We start from the raw sequence: 22,242 nt of genomic DNA, 5'->3' as shown, positions 1-22,242 counted from the left end.
GCCTGGTGAAAAGGATGAAACAGCAATACGCGGAAGTAAGGCAAATAATAATTGTACTATCATGATTAAGTTTCTTTTTATAATAAAGTTAATTTTTGCTTACTTCCTGGAAGTGTCTGCATCCTTCACAATCACTGCACGTGTGGGTAGTAATAGCCATGGGACAGCATGTCCTTTTAAATCAGACACAGTGTCATGGAAGGGTCACACGAAATAGTTTCCTGGAAGGAAACTACAGTAGTGGGAATATATAGGCATTTATTTAGCAAACGTTTCCCCAGTGTCAATCAAATTATATGTGTTCTGCTACAGTTCCCTCTTCCTAAGCCAGTCATTACAGGCCACAGCTCACCCTCTGTGCCCCTTTCCCTCCAAATTCTCTCATTTGTCTATGTATTTCTGGAACCGTGGCTTGGAAACGAAGAATGCCTTCAGGACACGACTATGCTGAAGTTTATAGTACACAGCAAGTATTTCATTCTTGAGCTTTCGTGTGGCCTCAATTGAGGTTTTCAGAACAGATTGGCCTCGTTTCCCTACCAATTTGCTTTTGAATTGGCTTGCTGCTTTACCAGAAGGCTTAAGCTAGGAGGAGGAGAACCAGTGAGTTAGCTGGGAAGAAGGAGCCACGTACAGTCCTGCTTTGAGCTGTTGCTGGAGAGAAGTAGAAGTGGAGGCAAATGGGTGGATGCTGTGAGAATGGAAGGCTATAATGAGAACTCCCGAGAAAGAATGAGAAGAGGAAGAGCTTTCAGGCTTGTGCAGACATAATTTACTCATCCCCATCTGGAATCCCTGTCCTCATCCTCACTTGTCTACACCCATAAGTATCTATCTTTAATTCCTTTGCTCCCACCATTTCCCTCAGAAGACTTTACAACCTGCTAGTAACATGGTTAGACTTGGATGTGAGATGGGCTCCCTCACCAGAGACAAGATAAATTTAAAGTGATTTATTGTGATGATTTTATACACATGGGGCGAACAGATACACATATTGGAGATTTAAGGTGTTATATGGCAGTTTCCACAGACCCAAGAGCCATTGGTACTGACTCTAGCCACCAAATGCCTTTTCCCTCAAGCCATTTTTCCTAATATTCTTCCCCCACCCCAGCCAATTTCCTTCACATCTCCTCTTGCACTCACTATTGATCCCCTACAACTGACTGTTAACTGTCCAGCTAACTAGAGCCTGCAGTCATTGTAAATGAAATCTGCCTGAGCCCCACCTACTAAGTCTCGAAGCAGTCACTCTCCTTTGCAAGAACCTGTCACCTAGCAACCACTGCTAACAAGCTTGTAACCACCATGGATATAAGGCCTCATGGCAGTCACAGAGGTCACAGAATAGATATTCCGTTAAAACGTTAACAGACATATGTATCCCTTTCTCCACAATCGGTTTCCTTTCCACTCCATTGTGGATCGAGGGCCCGACCCCCGCTATGTGAAATAAACACACAAGGACACGTGATATAAGGTTAATGGGCAAGAAAAGGCCACAACTTTATTGATTACAGCAGTGAAAAGGTATTGGCTTAGGCATTGGATGACTATAGGAGGTGGGTTTATTCAACAGTAGGTGGAGCCTGTTGATGCTCATCCAACTATAGGCTCACCCCCTGATGTCACCGAGGGTCGTGCCATGGCCTCACGCCAAGCAGGCATCGGACGGAATACACGACCGCCAGATTCCTTTAACGGAATAACCCACGGTAGATAGCATAGGCGATGGCCACACCTAGCCCTTGACACACATGAATCCAATGCCTAACCTACCCACCAATACCACAAAAGTTGTGACGATTGCTACGAGGTAGGCGAAAAAACCAAAAAGCCTAATGCCAAATGGAAAAATTCCTACCAGGCCCCCCAGACAACCGGGGCGACCAACCTAAGGTCCATAGCAAGGCCAAAAAACCTAGACCCTGAGCTAAATGGGAGTGGAGGGTGGGTGACTCGCTGCGGGACGACGGCGACTGAGGAGGAGGCGGAGCTGGAGCCGCAGCATTAAGCTGCTAAACACGCCCCCCGGAGACACCTGGTTGGCTGCCTCCGGTGGGCGTGGGCACCAGCCAGGTGAGGAGGGGCGGGGGCTAAGGCCCCCGGCCAGGGGCAGAGCTCGGGCTCCCGCCCACAACCACTCCCCTCTCTTCCAGGGAGGAGAGTCTTTGTATGAGTGTTGTGATAAGAATGCTACTGCTCTGTGAAAAAAATGATTCCACTTTTAAAAGCCATTCTTTGTCAATTAATGAGAAAAGAAGTTGCATTAATAAGGGTGAGTTTTTGTTTTTTATTTTACTTTTGAGGTTGCTGATGGGTTTTGAGACTGTGGGTAGATTGATTTTGAGCCTCTCTCTCATTTTTCCAGTCTAAAAATTCAGTTCTCCCAAAATTCTGCAGCAATTTATGAGCCCCCTTAAAAAAATCCTGACGAAAATTCATCAGGATTTTTGTGCAATTTCCCCCTACTAAACGCATTGTTGTGTGCTTTGCCTAATATACACATTTATATAAAGCATTATCTTGCAATATAATGCATTTTTGTATGTAATTTTCACTAGTACACACACTCTTTATGCACACTTTACCTTAGTGTTTGCATTGTTGGCTGGAGAACTGAATTGCAACATTCAGAGATGTGAGGATTTTGAAGGATGTGTGTGTTCTGGCTTTTAGAATGCTTGGGAAATGTAGATGTGTTTGCTAACCTGGACTCATTTGGGAGAAAGGGTGGAATATAAATTCAGTAAATAATAAAATAAAAAAAGTTCCATTGAATTCAAAGGACTTAGGCATGTACAGGGTTGCCCTCTTAATTACTTCTTGTTTAATAAGTACACATGGGAACTATATGCAACTATATGCAGCCAGATGGGTGGGGTATAAATAATAAAATTATTATCATTGTACATATTTAATCTTTTTAGGGTTAAAGAGCCCAGATATGGTCATTATGAGCTTTCCCTTAAGCTGGGGAAAGTATTGCTGCACATTTAGATAATAAATAAAAGACTCCCTGTTGGAACCTTTTTCTTGTAGCATTTGGGCCTCTGTTGTAAACTTGGATTATGTTTTAGATCTAAGCCATTATCCAAATCAATAATACATTACTTAGTCAGGTTTTGCTGCTAGCAAGTTCTTCTGCCCCCCCCACCTTTTTGTTGGTATGTAGCCAGACTGTAGAATCTACACCCTCCTCATTTTAAGTGGCATCTTTCGTAGGTTTGCTTTTAACTCTAACATTTTAACTTTCTTTATTTTGGAAGGTAACAGTGATGTTCCTCATGGGCCTTAGGGAGACAGTGTGTGGAAGTGTGCATGTCATTTCCACACAGACAATTTCTATATGAATTAGGAGTGTGGTGCATTGAAAAGTATGGTGTGAACAGAAGGGGAAAGCTTGAAAATGTGCCAATATTTGATTTGCTTCTTTTATATCTTGTATTTTATTTTATTGTATTAGAATTTGAATTCCATAGAATTCTGTTCCTAAGTGTTCTTCGCAGACATGCCAAGGACCACCTGAATGAAACTCATGGACTACTGCTGGTCCCTGGAACATAGTTTGGGAACTGCTATACTAAAGAGAATAGCAGACCTGTTGGAAGGAAGAACCTCTGGGAATCCATCGCCTAAACTTTAGATCAGAATGCAGGGTAGGAGGCATAGTGCAGAGAATATAAGTTGGTGTAACTAGCCAGTCAATTACCTGAAAAGATCCTGGGGGAAAGTGTGGTATTTAAGCCGGCTTTGATGGAAGATAGTGCATAGGAAATTGAAATGCTGGAATCATGTATGAATTAAGTGTTTAATACACATACACTGAAATGTTCTGTACAAATGATACTTACTAGATTGGCTAACAAGCACAGCTTATGTTTGCTCTGGAAAAAGAAAAGAGATGAAAACATATATGGTGGTAATATATTTTACTGGGCCAAAGTATGATTATGTAAGAATTTGAAAGCTTTGATTCCCGTGGAATACTTACAGTGCAATCCAACTCATGTCTACTCATTTTGAGTTCAGTAGGTCTTGCAGCCCACATCAGGGAAAAGAAGCTACTTCTCAGCTATGGGAAGAGAACTATTAATTTAGTTGTGCATAAATTTAGAGGGCACAATTCACCCTGAAGTCCTCCTGTGCAGGTTCCACAGACATGAATAGAGGCTTCTGAATTCATTTCCAAAATGCTTCTCTATGCAAACTTCCTGTATGCTTACAGCACAACCCTATACTCAGAAGTAAGCTCTTTTGAGTGCAGTAGGACTTAGTCAGGTAAATGGATATAAGACTGCAGCCTTAGTCACTAGAGATAAGCAGAGGGCTCATTGCAAATAATGGAAATGTGTATGGAAGTATATATGATTTTGTATAGGCTTTTCTTGCCCATTGTCTTATTTATCTAATCCTCCCTGCCAATACCACCATCTCCTCTATACATTGAGACCCTACACCTCTGCATTTCGGAGTGACCCTGTGCATGTATAGAACAGGGTCCAACCGGTAGCATTTCTGTAAATACTACCTTGGAGGTTCTGAACTTTGCCTTATCAAGCAACTCCATTTTTTCTTTCAGGACCTCAATAATGTCTGTTGTGGTGTTGTGGGTGTCAACATATACCACAGTCACTGACTCCTACCCTACTTTTCTTATCAGGCTGTTCCCACAGCACATTATGTCCATATTCATTGAACACTAGACAGGCAAGTCACCATACCATCAGTTCACTCATAACACATCCATCTCTCTATGTTCCTTATGATTGCATCTCTCTTACCAGAATCCCCATTGGCTATGCTGGAGGACAACACCATCTGGAGAGCCACAAGTTCCCCTCAAGGAAGCTGTTTCAGTATGAAACCCTCCTGCCTCAAAACCTTCATTCTACATAACAGCAAAGGAGCAACAATCATAGGGCTTCCAATGGCTTCTCTACACACCTCTCTTCATCTCTCACTCTCTTTGGGCAAGCCACCTTATGGGAATGAGTTTGATCCCTAAAATAGAAACTCATTTCACAGAGCACCCAGCCACAACTTCTGCCTAGTAGGCAGACAGCCACCATGTGAGTGCAAAATGCTGGATAGCCCCCAAGGCCCTAACAATCTAGCTTCATAATTATGATGGTCTTTAAAGATCTCTAAAATATGGGCTTGTTAGGCTGGTTTTTAGGCTTACCCTACTGGGGAATGGGGCTTTTAAAGGCTTTTTTATGCTTAGTTCATTTTTTTAAGGCTTATCCTACTGGAGAATGGGACTTCAGTTCTTCAGAACCTTTGCCTTGTTGTCAGACTCTCCCAAAGTGCCTGTGGATAATTTATTTGGCTTTATATTATCCTTCCTGCCCAACCTGCTTCATATGATTTGTGAGAGGCTACCATGCTACTCCCAGTCCCTTCATGGAAAGGTATATGTAATAAATTAAACATAGAATTCCTTATAGCTCATTTGAAGCCTTCAAAAAAATTTTAACCAGAGACTTCCCTACTCGTTCAGTGCTCTCTGCACCAGTTCTGATCAATGATACATTTGTTCATGAGAATCTTAGCTTTCATGATCTTATATCCTAAAACAATAAGATATTGTAACTTCTGTTCATCTGCTCAAACAAAGCAAACACTAGCTTCAGATGTAAAATAGAAAACAACAGGGAGAATTGGATTGGCTATTTATTTGTCATCTGAAGCAAAGAAAAAAACATAAAGGAAGTTCTTTCAGGGCATTCTAAGATTTCTAGAATGTTGTGCGAATTTTTGTCCCAATGCAGCGCTAGAAAATGTGCCACAGAGGCTGACTCCAGATCAAAAGAAGCTTTCCTGGTAGGGTAGAACCACAATGCTAGCTTCTCAGCAGAGGGTTCACTGCCATTTACTGGACAGGAGAGGGATTGGTAAGTGGCAGTGACCCCACTGCCAAGAAGCTAGTGTTGTGGCTCCATTCCAATGGGTAAGCCATTTCTGCTCCAGAGGATGGAGTAAGGTCGAGCATTTGCCAGAGTGCCAAATGAGATGTAGTGGGCCCATTGCCCTAACAGTGCTGCTATTTCCCTTTAGCACAGTCTATTCAAGGAGATTAGATGCAGACTAAGAGCATTCTCAGTTCGTACATCCTGCCCCTTACAGGTTAGGAGACCCCATTGGGGGTGGGGAGACCAAGAGCTCAGAAAATCCTGGAGCCCAGCAGTCCAGCCAACAGATGCACAAAATATATAGACTTTTGCCTTTGGGGTGTTAGTTATCTAATGCTGCCTTGCAAAGCAAACAATGAAAAGTTTGTGGTGTTGGGGGGAGAAAACAGGAAACCTAAGTTGATAGAAGGAGTTCTGAAATGACATTGGAGCTGGAGCCATCTTTTCATATTTAAATTCTGCCAGCAAAAGGAGCAGAGGTGAGCCAGCAGGGGAAAGTTTACAGCCAGATGGGTTTCCCAGGTTTTATGAAACCATTCCCCAAATTATACACAAGACTGATGTTAAAAACATATGAGGAGAGAATTTCGAGCTCTGAGGGTTATAAAACTTTAAAGAGGAATATTTCTTATATGCCAAATACATTAAAGTTAACCTAGAATCTACTGTGCATAAGGTCAGATGGAAATCTAGTCACGAATGTGACAGGGCGCTACAAGCATGACTAGAGTACCTTTGTAAATTAGTCCTAGTGCCTCCATTTACACTTATCATAATTGTACCTTTGCAACTTCTCACTGACATGAAGCCTTGGTAGGCAGTTTACAGCAGCAGCGAGGCATTTCCAAATCATTATAATAGCATGCAGCGGTAATAATTTAGCTCATAAAACTGCAGATTAATAGAGCAAGTTTTTCCCCCTGATTAGAAATCTCTCGTTACCCTCGCTTAAAAACATACTAAACATTTAAATGTCAGCTAGTGGGAAATGATTTGCTTAGCTTCTTGGTTGTGAATTGTTTCTTTAGCAAGAGGTACATATTTGATATATGCACCAGAAATTGGTACATAAACTGAGCCCCAGTACAATGGCTATTTGAGCTATTGGGTCTCAGGTACAGGTACCAAGCTGCTATTACTGCCACTGAAGTGAATGAGGAATCCCATATATAGTGGAAGCTTATGTCTGCATAGGAATGCAGACTGTTCTTTGAATTAAGACAGGCTTCACCATCCTGGAAGAGAGTTGTAATCCAGAGCATCAGGAAGGCACCAGGTTGATGAAGAATGAAGACAGTACAGTAAAATGGCAGTATATTTTGTTTTCCTGGTCTCAGAATCAGATCTGCACCAAGCAACTTCCAATGGACCACCAAACCTCCTGAAATGCATTGTGCTTAATATTAGTTACATTGGCCCTGCCACCCATTTTGAATTAGTAACATAATTCATTCAGCCATATCTTTATAGTTTGCTTCCTTGAATATAAATCCAAGCTGATCATATATGTAGGTGTATTTATTTAGTAGAGAGAGAGAAAATGATTGTAGAGAGATTGCAGAGTTCAGCTCCCACCAGTTCCCCATTTCAGAGGAACCTAAACTGAGGTGCAAATCATACTTACTAATAGCAGGCCCTCTCAGAAGTTCAGAGAGGACCTGACCATGTCCAACCTTTGAGATCCCTAGCTATAATAAAAATCACAAATGACAACAGAGGAAAACAGAAAAAGGTACCCCTTCAAATAAATGTTAATTTGTTTTTGTTTTTTAATTTAACAAAGACTTTTCTAGCTGATAGTGCGTGTGCCACATTTTGGTCTGATGTTCATAAAAATAACTGGCAAAATATATCAAACACCGAAAAATTCAGACATGTCTACATTTGAAGCCCCTTTTGAGTGTGAGGCCTGGACCGAATGATGGCCCCCACCTCATACACACTCCCAGAATTGGCACTGACCAATAGGAAAGTCAGGTGCTGAGTTATGATGGCTATGCATGTTATTGAGAAACAAGAAGGAGGTATCGGCATGCTCTGAGGGTTTGCAGAAGGAGAAAAATATTTGGGGGAAATTCCTAAATTCCACCATCAGGACTGAGCCTGCTTAGTGGTCTCAGCATGTTCTGTATCTAAGGGAGAGAAAACCAAGATGAGGTGGAATGGAATGGAGCACTCTGAATGAATACAAAGCAGGCAGGAGCAGGAGCTGTCTACACTGTAATATTTTGTTGCAGGTCCTCCCACTTGTCTATATTATTGGGTAACATGCCATCCTATACATGCAATCCCATGAATGCTTATTTGGGTTTAATTCTCCTTGGAGCACCCTTGCAGGCAAGCATTTATAGGATTGGGCTGCCTGAGTCTCTTTCCACAGCCAGGGGAAAAGCTTAAAATGTCATTACTGCATATTTATGAGTCAGGCCTAATACTGTTAGAACTGCCACTAATGTGTGAATAATGGTTGACAGTTTCCAAAGTATACTAGTCAAACACAATTTAGATCAGATGTTTAACATGGTTTTATGGCTCACCTCATATTCTATCACTGCAAAATCAGGCAGTGAGATTTTTACTAGATCTCCAACTATTTCAGCAGTACCTGTCGTAACACTTTGAGTCAAATGCAGTTACATAATATTGCCCTGATAATGCATGTTGGGCTTTGTAAACCTTGTTCAAAGCTATTTGAATACATTACATTTGTTACAATAAAAAAGTTTAGTAACTATTAATATATATTTTCAACACGTGTAAGTTATATTGGCAAAAATGCTTATAAAATATGTCTGTTAGAATAAATGCAAACTAAAATGCTGGCAAATTTCCAGATGGGCTTAAAAAAATTAAACTAGGTTTTACTCAGAGGGTAAATGCATTGAAATGAATGGAGCTAAATTAGTATTTTTATTAAATTCAGTGGGTCTATTGAAATTAGGATTAGCATTGGATACAACCCAAGTTTGGGAAAATAAAATTGGCAGATTTGCCCTGAATGAGTGACTGGGCCAAAGTCATTCAATAAGCTTTAAGTCCTTATTGTATAACAGCTTCCAATATTTCTTTAATATGTGTATGAAAGATTTCCTACATCCCATGCTGAAACGGAAGGCAAATACAATTTTATTTATCAAAAGTATTTTGTTTAGCCATGAAAATGCCTGATTTGGGTTCATGTAACTTGTATCATGAGAGATATGTTACAATCCCTTTGAGTTTGTATTATAGTGATTGTAATGTTTGTTAATAATAATGTTGTTTTTATTGTGAGACAGTTTGAGTTCAACATCATTGTTGGAAAAGCAGAAAACAAATACCAAATCAAATCAAACCATGAAAATGTTGCTGTGCATTCAACTTATGTGCATAAAATTCAAGGTCATATTTAGGAAAACCAACCTTGCCTTGTTAATGTTATATTACTATATGTTCCCCATTTTATACTATCTGCACTCCTCATCATTTAGTGTCCTTGAGCTCTGCTCTTATCCCTTCTGTGTTGCTGTCATCCCTAACATTGATTGGAAAAGGGTGTTTTGCATATTGCAAATAATGCTGAAAAAGAGGTGACAAACTTATCTCATTCCTTTGTCTATAGTGTTTCCCCACTACCTTACAGTTTAGGCCTTTTTAGTTACAGGATATTGTGTTAATGTTTCAGCATTATAGTCTCCTTTGGGGGTTTCACCCTAACACAATTCTTCATGAAAGCAATAGTCCAGGCTAAACCATTTCCAATAAATAAAATATTGGACAGAGGCAAGAGAATTTCAAGAACTTGATATACGCAAGCTTTGTCTCAACAGTGATGTGTGACTATGCTAGGACCTGCAATTTTCTCTACCGTTACCATAGTGTGGAATTGTGCTTTCATTTATTCATATCTTATTTTATATATGGCTGGTTAGCTGTTCCACTCCTTTGTTGACAGCCCTACTAAGTGTGGTTCCTAGTCAAAAGATAAAATGCCAAAAGGTTATGATGGCAAAATGCATTGCTATATTTCAGGGAAGAGAAAATTACTTACCTGTAATTGTTGCTTGGTTTTTTAAAAAATAGCAGGCTAGGAAGGCATTACTAAGTGCTTTTCCTGCAAAATTTGCAATCTGATGACACGGTGTCAAATGAAACAACACAATGGGCATTTTTTTGCCAAGCATTTGTCTTCTCTGCTTAACCCACATAATCTTTTAAAAGCTAGCAGGTGAAAAATGGACTTGTCTGGACTCACAGGGGAGTCACAAAGTAGAAATGACCACAAGGGATTAAGAAATTGTTTAGGATGCACAAGCCATTCTTGTGTCTTCCACTATGAACTTTCATGCTCACTAGGACCTACCAGTGCTGTTGACTATGTGATTCTATGTGTCAGAGGGTATTACATGTACAGTGGTACCTCGGGTTAAGTACTTAATTCATTCCGGAGGTCTGTACTTAACCTGAAACTGTTCTTAACCTGAAGCACCACTTTAGCTAATGGGGCCTCCTGCTGCTGCCGTGCCGCCGGAGCATGATTTCTGTTCTCATCCTGAAGCAAAGTTCTTAACCTGAAGCCCTATTTCTGGGTTAGCGGAGTCTGTAACCTGAAGCGTATGTAACCTGAAGCGTATGTAACCTGAAGCGTATGTAACCACTGTATTTGCACACTTTTCCATTTATAACACATACCAGCCTCCCTTTATTTCACAAGAGATAACATTTGGAAGTGTTTCTGTGTTTGAAACCTGGTTCCCGAAGCCTGGAGAAATTTCACTGAACTAGTTTGAAATCTCCTTTGGCCAGGCCAATTTTTGCCTTCGTCCGGTTGTCTGTCAAAGAGGAAAGTGTGTCTGTTATCCAAAGTTAGTCATATTCAGAGCAAACCTGTTGAAATCAATGGGCATGACTAGCTTAGGTACTGTACAATAGTTTTAGTGGGTCTACCTTAGACTGGACACACAAGAGGTTCAGTTTAAAGACCAGCATCCTCAAATATCTGTCAAAGGCCCCATGACCCAGAAGCACCCATAAGAGATCAGAGCTCCCTGCTACTCTTCTTCACTGGTGACATGATCTGCTAGATGGGGAGGCAAGTGGCAACAGCAAGGGTCAGCATTCACTGCTCGCTCACCTGCCCTTTCCTTCCGAAAGCTGAGCCATTGACTGGTGCTCCTGATCACTACCATTGTTTTGCTTGGTTGCTCATCCACCAGCTCTCTGGGTCAAGTAACAAACAGGTGGAGCTACCTTCACAGGTAATAGTTGCAAGAGCGCACTCCAGAAGTGGTCCTATTGAAAATATCTTGTGGGAGGACTTCTCAGAAAACCCAAAGTGCTGGTACTGATAAACATCACCAAATTGAGACTTTGGGAGTTGCAGAGCAGGGCTGAATATTCCTGTTTTTGTGGAACTGTTCATCTACTGCAAAAGTATGGTGGATTTTTAGGACCTCTGGAGGGGTCCTTGTTGAAGTTACACCCTTTTACAATAATAAAAAAATTGATTTGCTGCCACTGCAAGCAGCTGTGAAACAGACCACCTGTGCTCCTTCTTAAAGCTGAAGAGAATACCCCAGTGAGGATGACATGTGATGTTGTGCCATTCCGATGGGAATTGTTGGAAAGAAGATGGCAGCCCCCATTGTTCAAGGGAAAAAAAATACATCCTTGTATCAGTACAGTAGTGGTAGGTCACACTTCCAAAATTTCGCTGTATACACATCATGCATTTGAAGTGCATCATTCCCAAAGATTCCTGGGAACTGTAGTTAATCCTTCACAGAGCTACAATTCCCAGCACTCTTAATAGTTCTCGGGATTCTTTTTTTTGGGGGGGGGGGCGTGCTTCAGATGTTCTTTAAATGCATGGTGTATATGCAGTCAACAAGGAAATTGTATGCATACAGAAACAGTAGAAATGCCACACTGGATTAACCAAAAAGCTATCTAGGTCAGAATTGTGTTTCAAGCAGGTTGCAGCCAGATGCAGAGCTTTATTTATTGCAAGATTTTTATGCCCCCACCTTTCAGCTCCAAAGTCTTGCAACCATCAATTTTAAAACAACAACACAAAGAATCATGTCCCCCTCTGCCTCCAAAAATATTAAAAACAACAGCAATGAAGTAGCCAGCTGTCTCTTGTAATTTGTTGCGATGTCTTGCCATCGGGTGGGGTGGGGGATGTTTTCACTATGCTGAGCAGAGGGCACAGGGCATAGATTCCGTATTTCATCCTCCAGTTCTTACTGATATACTCCTTCCAGAAATATGTATTGCAGATGGTCTGTTCCAAGAGCATAAGGGAAGCATATTATTATAGCTCACTTGATTCTGGTGTTGGTTTGTCTCAAGCTAGATCCTCTAAGGCTGCTGCCTGGTCTTTGAAGTGCTGCATAGTTGAACTTCCCTATAAGCAATTCCATTTCTTGCCATTTCACAGCCTTTCAGTCTATAGTCAGTGAGCAGCAGTTTAGCCTATGGCCTTCAGAGACTCCAGGGATGGACAGCACACACTCAGGGTACACATCCTATAATTGAAAAGCACTGCGGTGTTTCAAGGGCTTATCATTAAGGACGGCAAAAGTTGCCTTATTGGCAGCTGGGAACAGTACAAGCTGTTCCTCCGAATTCCTTGGGAAATGTCCAGTGTAGAGCCCTAAATACTATAATTTGGAGCATTAAATTGCTACATCTTACCTCTTGCTCATTTTGGTATTACTGCAGTTATTCTGTTTCGAGCTGCCTCTGTTAGCTGAGCTGGCAGAATTCTGCTGAAAAGTTGGTTCTACCCTCTGAAAACTCTTCAGCCAGGACATCCATGGAAACCTTGACAGGGGTGAGGCAGTAGGTGGGCGGTGGGCATTGGCAATAAATGTGCCAAGAAAGCATTGCAAGAGGGATAAAAATGGACTAAATAAATTAAATTCTGAATGGTGTGGTGTTGCTTCCAAACAGTCTCACTGTGTCTGTGAACACCAGAAGACTCTTGTTGGATCAGGGCTATGGTCTACTAATCTTGCTTTCACAGAAGCTCACTAGCTGCCAATGGGAATCCCGTAAGCAGGACCCCAGGGCAACAGCTCTCCCCATTTTGTCTCCCAGCAACTAGCATGTAGACATCTAAACCTCTGAGCCTCTTGGACTTGCCGCTCAGAAGGTCGGCGGTTCGAATCCCAGTGATGGGGTGACCTCCCATTGCTCTGTCCCAGCTCCTGCCAATCTAGCAGTTCGAAAGCACACTGGTACAAATAGATAAATAGGTACCACTGCGGCGGGAAGGTAAATGGCGTTTCCGTGAGCTCTTGCTTCCGTCACGATGTTCCATTACACCAGAAGCGGTTTAGTCATGCTGACCACGTGGCCTGGAAAGCTATCAGTAGACAAACCCTTGACCTGATAGTGAGATGAGTGCCACAACCCCATAGTCGCCTTTGACTGGACTTAACTGTCCAGGAGTCCTTTACTTTCTCCCTTTTGCCTTTTACCTTATTTAGAGGAATACTGCCTCTGTAGTAAGTTGCCTCCAGTACACATATTGAAATTGTAAAACACACTGTCTCTTTGGAATGATTTGTAATTTGTGTGACTTTTTGTCAGACAAAACAAGCCTTGGCAGTGAGCACTCTCCCTCTCCCTCTCTCTAACAGCAACTTTGGGGAGAGTCCTTTTAAAGCAAGGGCTGGGGCTGGAAAGGGAGTGAGTGGTGCTTCACACTCTTCCAGCCACCAAATAGCCCCTCTGTAGGGTCTGTGATCAGGAAGCAGTTTGGATGGAGCAGTTTGCCATCAGTGACTAGGTTATTTGTCCATATTCAGTGGTGGTGGCTGATGGGACTGGTAGGTCTGAAAGCAGTCGTAGGTGGAGCCAGGTGGGGGCCGGCTGCGGACAGACTGAAATTGGTGGGGCAGTGCACCATTTGCTTCCACTGCCTCTGTCCCATTCCTATCTTGCCCTCTCCTGCCTTCCAGTAGCAGCTTTCAAGGCACCTAACTGCCCCAACCCCCTGCTTCCATGCTTTAATTTTTTTCTTCTTGCAGCCACAGTTTCTTTGTTATCTTCCAGGCTTAATCCATGTGGTTAGACCGCCCGCCCCCCCCATCACTATGACAGTATATCATTACAGTTAAAACCAGTTCATTAATAGATTGGCTGGTCTGCTTAATGGAATAAATCACTGGGCCACTGTGGCAGCCTCTGTTTGTGCTATAACTCTGAGAAGGGGCAGGGAAGATGAGGTATAAGGCTGTGCCTTGACCGTGGCAGCAGCTGTGCTTCTCAGAAAGCAGTAACAGCACTGCAGAGCATAGCAGGGGTGGAGTGAAACCTCTTGTCATACTTACTTTCTGCCTCAGCCCAGGATTTGCCTCAATTCCCATTCTACTAGGAATGGACAAATCTGTCCATTTTGGGTTCTCTCCATTTCTAATTTTTCTTATCTTAAGTTCCACATTGGTTTATGATTTATTTCTAAGTTCCTGTGACAATACTAGAAGCCTAGAACACGCAGAAAGTTGACATGTATTTTAATCTGGTTTTTAATTTATATATTGCGATTTTAAAAGATACTTTAACTGTTTTTATTGAGAATGCTATTGTTTTATTCTTTTTGTAAACTGCTTTGAGATTAATTTATTTTCACAATAAAGCAGCATATAGATTTTATGAAATTAATCAGATTTAAGTGCAAATTTCTCCCAATATGCACATTTTTATATGCAGTTTTGCACAATGTAACATTTTTGCAAAGCAATGTTTTTGTGCTGTTTTCACTAATATATGCATTTTCATGCACAAGTTACCCTAGTAGATGCTAATTTTTACACATTGCTTGGCTGGACAACGCAGTGCGAAATTCAGAGAAGTGTGAATTTCAAAAGATGGCTGCTTTTCAGTTTGTATGTTGCTTCAACTAGTATGAATTTTGTAGGTTCACCTTTAAATGTGAACTAAATTATTATTATTATTATTATTATTATTATTATTATTATTATTATTATTATTGCATTATTTATATCCCCACCCACCCCATCCCTACCTCATAGCATACCTGAATAGGTTAATCCAAATGAATTTGTGAACAGCACCTATACCCTACCCCCCAGGACACCACCTCGGGCTTCTCACAGCCTTTTTAAAAGTTCACAAGTTCAGACATCTGTACCTGATGAAATTCTCCCTTCTAGGCAACTGGTGGATGGCAACATATGCAAAACTGGTGATATTCTCTCTTCCATGTAACTCTGTTTTTGCAGCCCTATTCGAAGGTCTTCAGAAGAACATGAGATTGTACATAAGACAATGAAAATAATTACTGGCATTAGTGATCAACTTTCTGATGCAGAGCTGAAGCAGCTTAGTAAAACTGTCACAAGGGAATACTGGATGAAAGGAAGCACAGGTAGGATAAACACAGCCACTTACTGTAAATCTTTTAAAAGTCTGCTATCCAAACAGCTTGCTCCTTTGAAGGTTGAGCTGGATGTACATTTTATTTGTATCAGTAAGTTTTTGGTATTGTGATTTTCCTGTGAACGGCAATTATAGGAAGAGCCCCTGACTTTCACTTCAGACTTCTAGATATGCCAGGTTCCTTTAGTCTAATGTTCTCTTGTAACATTGACTTAAATGTCTGCAGCAGTCTTTAAGTCCTCCCTCCTCCCCCAAATCTGAAGAGAATTGTCATTATTCTATGAGAAGGATGCATGTAAAAAACTGCTTAGACATGTGAAAAACAGCTTAAAGGAAAGTTCAGATATCATATATATTCCTTTGTGATTAGATTCTGTAATTTTCTTTCACTTATGAGGTAATCTCTCCCTCTCCCATTATTAAAACATTTTCTTTCATATAAATTAACCACCTTTCTCCCTTCCTTCAGATTCCACTCCAAAACCTTCCTTTTCTATGTGGCCTTTAATATATGCCCTCATTCCCAACTGTATGTGAGTATAGGCATTTGCCCCGATTCCTCCCTCCTTCCTGCCCTTAGTCTGTCCTTTTCTCCCTTTCTTGCTTTTTTTCTATCCATTTGATCTTGTAAGCTCATGGGAGGCAGGAACCTGCCTGTTTCTTATGGAACTCTGTAAGGCACCAGGTGCACTGATGGCATGGCAAAATCCACGACAAAAACATTCCTCCTCACTGAGGTAGCATCACATGATATGCCACTGTTGATCTTGAGTCCTGTTATAAAGCTCATCTTTCAGATTTTGGGCCCCCTCCAGAAATACTTTTCATTGTGCATTCATGTCGATTTGTGCTGTTGGGGCAGTCATACATGATTCAAATTTCAATACTGTTTGCTCCTGCAAAAGATTTGGGGCAGTCACACGGCAGTCCAGTGGGGCCCTTTGTTATTACCAGAACTATGACATTTTGCTTCTGTAGATAAAGCAAGATGGTGAAGGATGACCAAGTGGACAATCTTGACTTTAGAAGCTGAAATATATGGGCTGCATCAGGATTCATTCGGCACCTTCTTGTCCCACTGCTGTCCCCCCCCCTTTGTGGCCTTCCTCCTCCTCCTCTTTCTATTGTTGCCTGTTCATCTGCCCTCTGCAACGAAGTCAGCAAGGAAAAGAACCTCATATACATTTTCTCTCTCTCTTGGAGATGGTGCTCACTGGGTCCAGAGGAGGAGGCACATGAATGGTCAGAGGCAGGAGGAGATGGTGGGTCCTCTGAGGGAAGGGAGACCCGTGAAAGCAACTTTGTAATTTACTCCTTTAAACAATTTATATATTGCTTATCTGTAATTATCCCTAAGCCGTGTACAAAGCTATAATATTTTTTAAAAAGTTAAAATCAGTTAGAACTATAAATTCAAACTTTGATTAAAATGCCTGCTAGAATTTTTTTAAGTCTTCAGTAGTGTGATGGCTTGTGAATGCTCTTTGCAGTAAGTACCTCTGCTCACTCAGAGATATATACAGTTCTTTATTTTACATATGTACAAGAAGCGCATTACACTCATGCATCTGAATCCTCCGGTTCAGATTCTGGGAGTGGTCTACGCCGGCTTCTTCTCCAACAGAAAAAGTGGGGAAGTTTCATGTGATGCCTCTCCCCCCTCCTCTTTAACTCTCTCCTCTCCTTGGCAGACGGTGCCACTGTTGGTGCCAGAACTTCCTGTGCGGTGCTGGGGCTCTGCTTCAGCATCTGAGGGCTTTCCCGCCTCCTGGCTTTCCTCTCTTTCCTCCATCGCCACTTCCTGCTCTTCCCCAGCATTCTCTGGCAGTACCATGACAAGTAGGCACCAAGAAGTTCCTTCCCTTTCCCACCAATCAGGCACTATGTAGGTGGAGTCTAAAGTCAGGTTTAAATTCAGCCAACTGTGTCCACTTTTGTATTTATGTGCTTAAATTTATTCACATTGTGCAACTATTCAGCTTCTTCAATTTAATGCCAGTACTCCCAGCTCATTTATAATCCTCCCCCAGCCTATCAAGGTCATTCAGAATTTTTCACCTGTCCTCTGTGGTCTCCTACAGTGTCACTGGAGTCTTGTACGCCATCCTTGTTAAGTTCAGGTGTTTATCATTCAGCAAGGATTACACAGCAATGCTTCCACTAGTATCATTTCAGTTTGAATCCACCAAAAAATGTTGATTTGTAATGGCTAAGATTGTGCTGATCCTTTACCTTTATCAGAAACAGGTCACCTAAAGGGAATATAGCAACTGAAGGACATGTTATTAATAGACTGAATTGTAAGTTAAGCAGGCAAAGACTACATTAGCATAAATTAAACTGAGATAATAAAAAGGACAATTTTAAGGTCAAAGCTTGTGCCTGATTTGATAGTGATGAATACTGGCATCTTGCTTGCACGGGTGTAAGTTTGGGAAAACAAAATGACTCCATCCAAATCTCCTTTGGTATCTTGGCCACTGGGACGGTCCTGTTCTGTTGGATTAGGTGCTCTGTTGATTTAATATACTTTCAGTTAAAAACACAGTATGGCAATGCAGAAAGAGGTCTAAAATTGCTGAGCGCCAATGTGTGCATGAGATAAAAGCTAATCTTAATGACTCAGTCTGTCACATCGTGCCTTTAAAGAAAAAGCTGCTTTGCATCAATGTGCAATCTTTTCCAGTTCTTTGAACCTGGTTAAGCAATATTTTCAATCTCATCTGATTCGGCAAGCTAAAAATAAACACAAAATTGATTTTTTACTAAGTAAAACTGACTTGATAAAAATAATACATGCCAGACAAGTCTTTAATCTCCCAAATACGTTGTACAGGCACAGCTTCAGGAAAGCCAAAACGCTTGAAAAATTGGGGCTGTGTTGTTGTAAAATGTTGTGTAATAAGGGTCTTCTCCCTAATTTGATATCTTTTTGAAATGTCGAGAGCAATAGTTTTCTGATTTGTTTTGCAATTGGCAGAAAGAAGGTCTTGCATACATTAAAACAAAGACACCTTAATGTCATGACAGGGAGTTCAAAACTGGCTCTAAACCAGACCTCATTTCACAGATGGAAATCAGGAATATGCTTTTCACACCCTTCCTCTCCCCCTATTACACATTGCTCCATGGATGCTGTGCTACAGTATATTCACTTAACTCTGCAGTTCTCCATTGCTCAAGAGAGGTTTATTCTTCATATTAAAGACATTATAGAAAAAACAGAATTGTCATACAGTCTGTTATCAGCCATTCAAATGAACCTTACAAATGTGAAATGGCAGACTACTTGGTACAGCAGTGTTCACAGGTGTGCTTTTAAATGCACACATATTAGCGTCAAGATATATTTGCCTCCCCTTCTTGAAAAGATTTCATTTTTACTGACTTTGGGACTAAAGGAAGTTGATCTCTGAAGGAGGACACCTCCTGCAACTTGCACTAATGCAATTTTAACAAGGTGTCCTCAAAGGGGAGAAAGTATGGGGAGTAATTTACTTCAAACATGTTCCATTTTTCTTGTAAGAAACTATATTCAAACTATATGCTAAACCATCATACCAAAAAAATTTTTTTGTATTTCACTGACTCTCAGTTTTATTTTCTCCAAACCTTTCTAAAATACAAATATATAATGTGTTTGGCTTTTACTTTATGCAGAATTTTAAGGAAATTAAGAGTCCATCTACTATACAATTGAAGCAGTATCATGACACTTTAAACAGTCACAAATTTCCCCAGAGAAACCTGGGTGCTGAGAGTTACTCAGAGACTCATGATTCCCTACCGCTACTGCAATTCTCACAGTGGCTTAACAATAAATCCCTTTACCTAGGGAATTCTGGGAACTGTAGCTTTGTAATGGGAATAGAGGTCTTCTAACAACTCCCAGGGCCTGATTCAGTTGAAGAGTTGTGCTAGCGGGAGCCAGTGCAGCAAGTCTCAATGGGGCTCCCCCCCCCGCACTCCCAAAATTAGCTCTGGGGGTCAGGAGAACCCCCACAACATTATGGGAGGGGAAGAGGGGCGATTGTTTTGCCTGGCAAGCAGAAATGCATCCACCGAATTCCTCCCTTAGAGGAATTCCTCCCTCATTAATAAGCTACACTTCCCAGGATTCTCTGAAGTAAGCAATGACCTGTTTAAAGTGGTACAATACTGTTTACATGTCTAGTGTAAATGGGGTCTAATATAATCAATAATTAAATTAGTAGTTTAAAATTTCATGCAAGCATGCACACCATCCTAAAAACCATTTATCTGTTTTGCAATAGCCTATCCTGCACTGTTTTTTTAAATCAAGGGACATGTTTGTTTAAAGATAGCTTAGAAAAACACAAGTGTACTCTGATCTGCTATTAATACTTCACAGTGAACCTCACTGGTGCATGACAGACCAGATTGTGTGCTGCGTGATGGCTTAGTATACATATGTATGCATTTATATGTATGCATACTAGAGACAACATGGATTCACCTGCCACTGAAAAGTCTAATTTCTAGGAAACCCTGGAGGCAGAGCTGAACCCAGTATGACAACTCTAGTGGCTCACAGCAACAGGATTTTAACAGGGCTACCTTAGAAGACAGAAAGGGGGAGGGGCACAAGAAGGACATAGATTCAGGTGAAAGAGGTACTTTTTTTTTAAAGGAGCTGTCCGTGGTAAACAGGGAGAGTTCAAACATAGATATGACTCTGTGAAACTGAAAAAAAAAGACACGAGGCAAGTTGATGGAGATTCTGAGCCCCATATACATGACATCCCAATGCAGCCTTGAGGACTTCATGTCTTTTCCATTTAATCATTCACACCTGACAGACTATAATTTTAAGATTCAAATATAACTTGAAGCTCAGTATGAGGAGAAGTTAAGTTGAAAAGGACACACAGTGCTTGGGTGTTGAATTGATGCCAATATACCTTCACATTTGCACGTGAATGAGCAAGGGATTCACCCAAGCCCAACCAACTTGTGGCCCTCCAGGCCCAACACAACCCACCAACCATGTATTGTAGCCTAACAACCCAGACAGGAAGCCCTGAGAATCTGGCAGGCCATAGTATATGGCAAATAGACTACAGTCAGCTTGGGTCACATGATGTGTCAGTTTAGGCTAGACCTTTCCATACTGTGGGTCATATATATCCATAATTTAGATCAGGAGTTGGGAATCTCAGGCCCTGGGCTGAATGTGGCCCTCAGGGTGTCTGTCTAGCACTCAGGGCTCTTTCCAGGCAGTGCCATCCTCTCCAACCACACTGCTTATCAACTTTGCTCTATGCCCCCCATCTGATTTTGCCTGGCAAGACTGAATCCTTGATATTTAGCTGGATGGAGGATGGATGAGAGAGAGTGTGTTTGTGTGTAAATCTCTGACTGTACAAACATAAGCATAATGGCTATTGCTCCTCCCTCTTTTGTCTCTGGCTACACCCAGCACTGGCATGCAGCCTCCTAGAGGTTGCCCATGGGGAAGCGTAGCTCTTGGGTTGAAAAAGGTTCCCCACCACTGATTTAGATGGCAGTGTCCCCAAACGATGCACATTTATGTTCTACTTTTGGAAGCAACAGCAGGAAGATGAGTTGTACAAAAATGTTCAAGTACGTTTGCTAAAGTGCAAATGTGATGAGTTGTGTTTGTATCATGTTGTGGGTATGCCAGTTTGTTTGCTTTTCTATACTAACCTGAGAATTTTTTTTTAAATTCAATTCTAGTGGATGCAAGCCAAGAGTTCTACACAGTACTCAGAGGCTCCTTTCAACCACTGACAAAGTATTACAAAAGAACAATTGCAGGCGATTTTGTTTCAGCTACTGCCGAGAGTGGTGGTTCAGCGAAAGAACCTCAATCAACATCCCAAACGTTGGTGAGTTATAACAGCAGCATTGCCAGTAAGCAAGTGAAAGCAGTGGCAACTGAGAAAGCCAGTTGGAAAATTCATAATTTTCCTCCGTGGTGCACAATTGTCCAGAAATGGTAAATAAATGCAGAACATGTTAAAAAGTCTAAAATGCCTTTGTAGTTTACTAGCGGATTTTTAAAATGTATGCTTTAGCTCTCACACACGTGTGACTCTGGTAAAATATGAGAACTGCAGGTCTTGGGTTTGTACCCAATGTAGCATTAAGTAATATTCTATCCATGCAAGGATTCATCCTTGCATAATGGGGGGGAAATTCCCACTCTTCCCCTTGTGTACTCCTCAGACCTGTTCTGAGTTTCTCCCCAACCCTCTGAAGCAGTTTTTCTCTAAAAGGTAAAAAAGAAGAAGAGAAGATTAGTTGAAGGAGCTGACAGCCACTGTAGTACTGTACTTACATTTGGGGTCATGCAGTGCTATGCCCCTAGCAGCATTCCTGGTGGAATTACAACTCCCATCATCCCTGGTTATTGGCTGAGGGTGGTGGAAGTCAGAGTCTACCAATATCTGGAGGGCTGCAGGTTCCTGATCAATCCCTTTAAAAACAATAGAGGAGAGCATGAAAGCCATACAGGAAACTGAGGGTTGTTGTTGTTGTTGTTGCACAAGACTTTTTTTTTTCATCTGGTATAATGTAGAAAGCTGTGAGCCTTGCTCCTGTCTTCTTTTGTGAGGTGAATTGCTCTGATTGGCATGAAGAGTTGTTTGATTTTTGTGTGGTTGGTGTTGTCACTTACAATCACAGACAATAAGCTTACATCAGCCAGCTGGAATAGATGCCACCAGGCTTACCTTTCAAGCATTTAAAGCTATTGTGTCTCATGCCTGGTCTCATCCAAACAAACAATGAACAAATTTCAAATGCCTCAGGGATCCAGGAGCAAATGGCACACAAAAAGAGGGTCTTTGAGAATTCTTCCAGCTAGCTCACCAAAATAAGATAGCTGACCTTGGGCAAGAATGACAAGGAGAAAAGATTAATTCTCCTTTTATTCTTTCTGTCTAAATTG

At 41.4% G+C, this 22,242-nt stretch overlaps 1 protein-coding gene across 2 annotated transcripts in view; it reads left to right on the top strand.

The window, feature by feature from the left end:
- Positions 1 to 22,242, top strand: part of CNBD1 (cyclic nucleotide binding domain containing 1) — a 142,887-nt gene that overhangs the window by 70,292 nt on the left and 50,353 nt on the right. For both annotated transcript variants that reach the window (XM_053395720.1, XM_053395721.1), the window contains exons 5-6: positions 15,152 to 15,297; positions 21,027 to 21,178. In XM_053395720.1, the coding sequence (XP_053251695.1) occupies positions 15,152 to 15,297; positions 21,027 to 21,178 (298 nt within the window). The remainder of the gene's footprint in view (positions 1 to 15,151; positions 15,298 to 21,026; positions 21,179 to 22,242) is intronic.

This window comes from Podarcis raffonei, chromosome 7, assembly GCF_027172205.1.
Source record: "Podarcis raffonei isolate rPodRaf1 chromosome 7, rPodRaf1.pri, whole genome shotgun sequence".
In the NCBI taxonomy this organism is placed as follows: Eukaryota; Metazoa; Chordata; class Lepidosauria; order Squamata; family Lacertidae; genus Podarcis; species Podarcis raffonei.
Note: the sequence above shows the minus strand (reverse complement) of the source record. Positions and strands in the feature narration are given on the sequence as shown.